This window comes from Onychostruthus taczanowskii, unplaced genomic scaffold (genome assembly GCF_017590055.1).
Source record: "Onychostruthus taczanowskii isolate IOZ18803 unplaced genomic scaffold, ASM1759005v1 scaffold909, whole genome shotgun sequence".
NCBI lineage: Eukaryota > Metazoa > Chordata > Aves > Passeriformes > Passeridae > Onychostruthus > Onychostruthus taczanowskii.
The window spans coordinates 2954-5288 of NW_024507094.1; the positions used below are offsets into that span (position 1 = coordinate 2954).

Consider the following 2335-nt stretch of genomic DNA (forward strand, 5'->3'; position numbering starts at 1 on the left):
TGGGGACACCTGGGGACATTGGGGACATTTGGGGACATTGGGGACACTGGGGGGATTGGGGACATTGGAGACATTGTGGGATTTAGGAACACATTGGGGGGATTTGGGAACATTGAGAGGATTTTGGAACATTGGGGACACAGAGGGGGCATTGGAGGGATTTGGGGACATTGTGGGGACATTGGAGACATTTGGGGACATTGGGGACACAGAGGGGACACTGGGGGATGGCACCGAGGACGTTGGGACATGGGGACATTTGGGTGCACTTGGGGGATTTTGGGGCAGTTCAGGCGGTTTTGGGGTGGTTTCTTGGGGGTTTTTTGGGGTTTTTGGGGGTCCCCAGTTCAGATTTTGGGGTCCCCAGCTCAGATTTGGGGTTCTCCAGGGCGGATGGAGGAGGCGGAGCTGCAGCAGCACCGGGAATTTTGGGTGGATTTACGCAGGTGGATTTAGGGGATTTTGGGCCGGTTCAGGGCGTTTTTTGGGGGGGTTTTTGGGGGTCCCCAGTTCAGATTTTGGGGTCCCCAGCTGAGATTTGGGGTTCTCCAGGGCTGATGGAGGAGGCGGAGCCGCAGCAGCACCGGGAATTTTGGGTGGATTTACGCAGGTTCTGGGACAAACCGGATTTAGGGGATTTTGGGCCAGTTCAGGGCGTTTTGTGGGGGGTTTTTTTGGGGGGTTTTTGGGGGTCCCCGGTTCAGATTTCGGTTGGGGACATTGGGGACACAGAGGGGACACAGGGGGATGGCACCGAGGACGTTGGGACGTGGGGACATTGGGGGCACTTGGGTGATTTTGGGGCAGTTCAGGCGGTTTTGGGGTGGTTTCTTGGGGGTTTTTTGGGGTCCCCAGTTCAGATTTTGGGGTCCCCCAGCTCAGATTTGGGGTTCTCCAGGGCTGTTGGAGGAGGCGGAGCCGCAGCAGCACCGGGAATTTTGGGTGGATTTACGCAGGTTCTGGGACAAACTGGATTTAGGGGATTTTGGGCCGGTTCAGGGCGTTTTGTGGGGGGTTTTTTTGGGGGATTTTTGGGGGTCCCCGGTTCAGATTTCGGGGTCCCCAGCTGAGACTCGGGGTTCTGCAGGGCCCATGGAGGAGGCGGAGCGGCAGTGGCGCCTGGAATTCCACCGCTGGAGCTCGTACATGATGCGCTGGAAGAGCCAGTTCGAGCTCTACAGCCGCCAGGAGCGCTGCCAGCCGCTGTAGGAGCCCCACAACCCACCCGGGGCACCCCGAAATCGGCCTAGAACATCCCAAAATCCACCCGGGACACCCCAAAATCCATCCAGGAACCCAAAATTCATCCGGGGCACCCCAAAATCCATCCAGGAACCCAAAAAACCCACCCAGGACACCCCAAAATCCATCCAGGAACCCAAAAAAACCCCCCCAGAACCCCCAAAAATCCACCCAGGAACCCAAAAAATCCACCTGGGAACCCCAAAAACACCCCAAAATCCACCTGGGAACGCCAAAAACCCCACAGAAACCCCACCTGGGGTCCCCAAAATCCACCTGGGAACCCCCAAAAACCCCACAGAAACCCCACCTGGGAACCCCAAAAATCCACCTGGGAACCCCAAAACCCCAAAAATCCACCTGGGAACCCCAAAAACCCTACAGAAACCCCACCTGGGCACCCCAAAATCCACATCTGGGAAGCCCAACAAAAAACCCACCCGGGGCACCCCAAAATCCATCCAGGAACCCAAAAAACCCACCCAGGACACCCCAAAATCCATCCAGGAACCCAAAAAACCCACCCGGGGCACCCCAAAATCCACCTGAGACACCCCAAAATCCATGTGGGACACCCCAAAATCCATCCAGGAACCCAAAAAGCCCACCCAGGACACCCCAAAATTCATCCAGGATACCCCAAAACCCACCAAGGAACCCTAAAAACCTCACCCAGGAACCCAAAATCTACCCAGGAATCCTAAAAATCCGCACAGGACACCCCAAAATCCATGTGGGACACCCCAAAATCCATCCAGGATACCCAAAACCCACCAAGAAATCATAAAAACCTCACCCAGGAGCCCCAAAATTCATCCAGGAGCCCAAAATTATTCCAGGACACCCCAAAATCCACCCAGGAATCCTAAAAAACCTCACCTGGGACAACCCAAATCTACCCAGGGCACCCCAAAATTCCCCTCTGACACCCCCAAAATTCCCCTGAAACCCCAAACCACTCCCAGGCACCCCAAAAATCATCCTCAGGCACCCCAAAACAGCCCCAGAAACCCCAAAAATCAACCCCAAACACCCCAAAATTTCCCCCCCAAACCCTCCAGGACCCCAAAATTTGGGGACCCCCCCCCCGCCC

General features: G+C 55.9%; 1 protein-coding gene across 1 annotated transcript in view; it reads left to right on the forward strand.

Annotated features, from left to right (window-relative positions):
* The window catches only part of LOC121347525 (acetylcholinesterase-like), a gene marked incomplete at its 5' end in the record, with an annotated part of 4253 nt that extends 2950 nt beyond the window's left edge, over positions 1–1303 (forward strand). The window contains one exon of the mRNA XM_041426226.1: positions 1088–1303. Coding sequence (XP_041282160.1) covers positions 1088–1209 — 122 coding nt within the window. The remainder of the gene's footprint in view (positions 1–1087) is intronic.
* Between the last annotated feature and the right edge of the window lie 1032 nt (positions 1304–2335).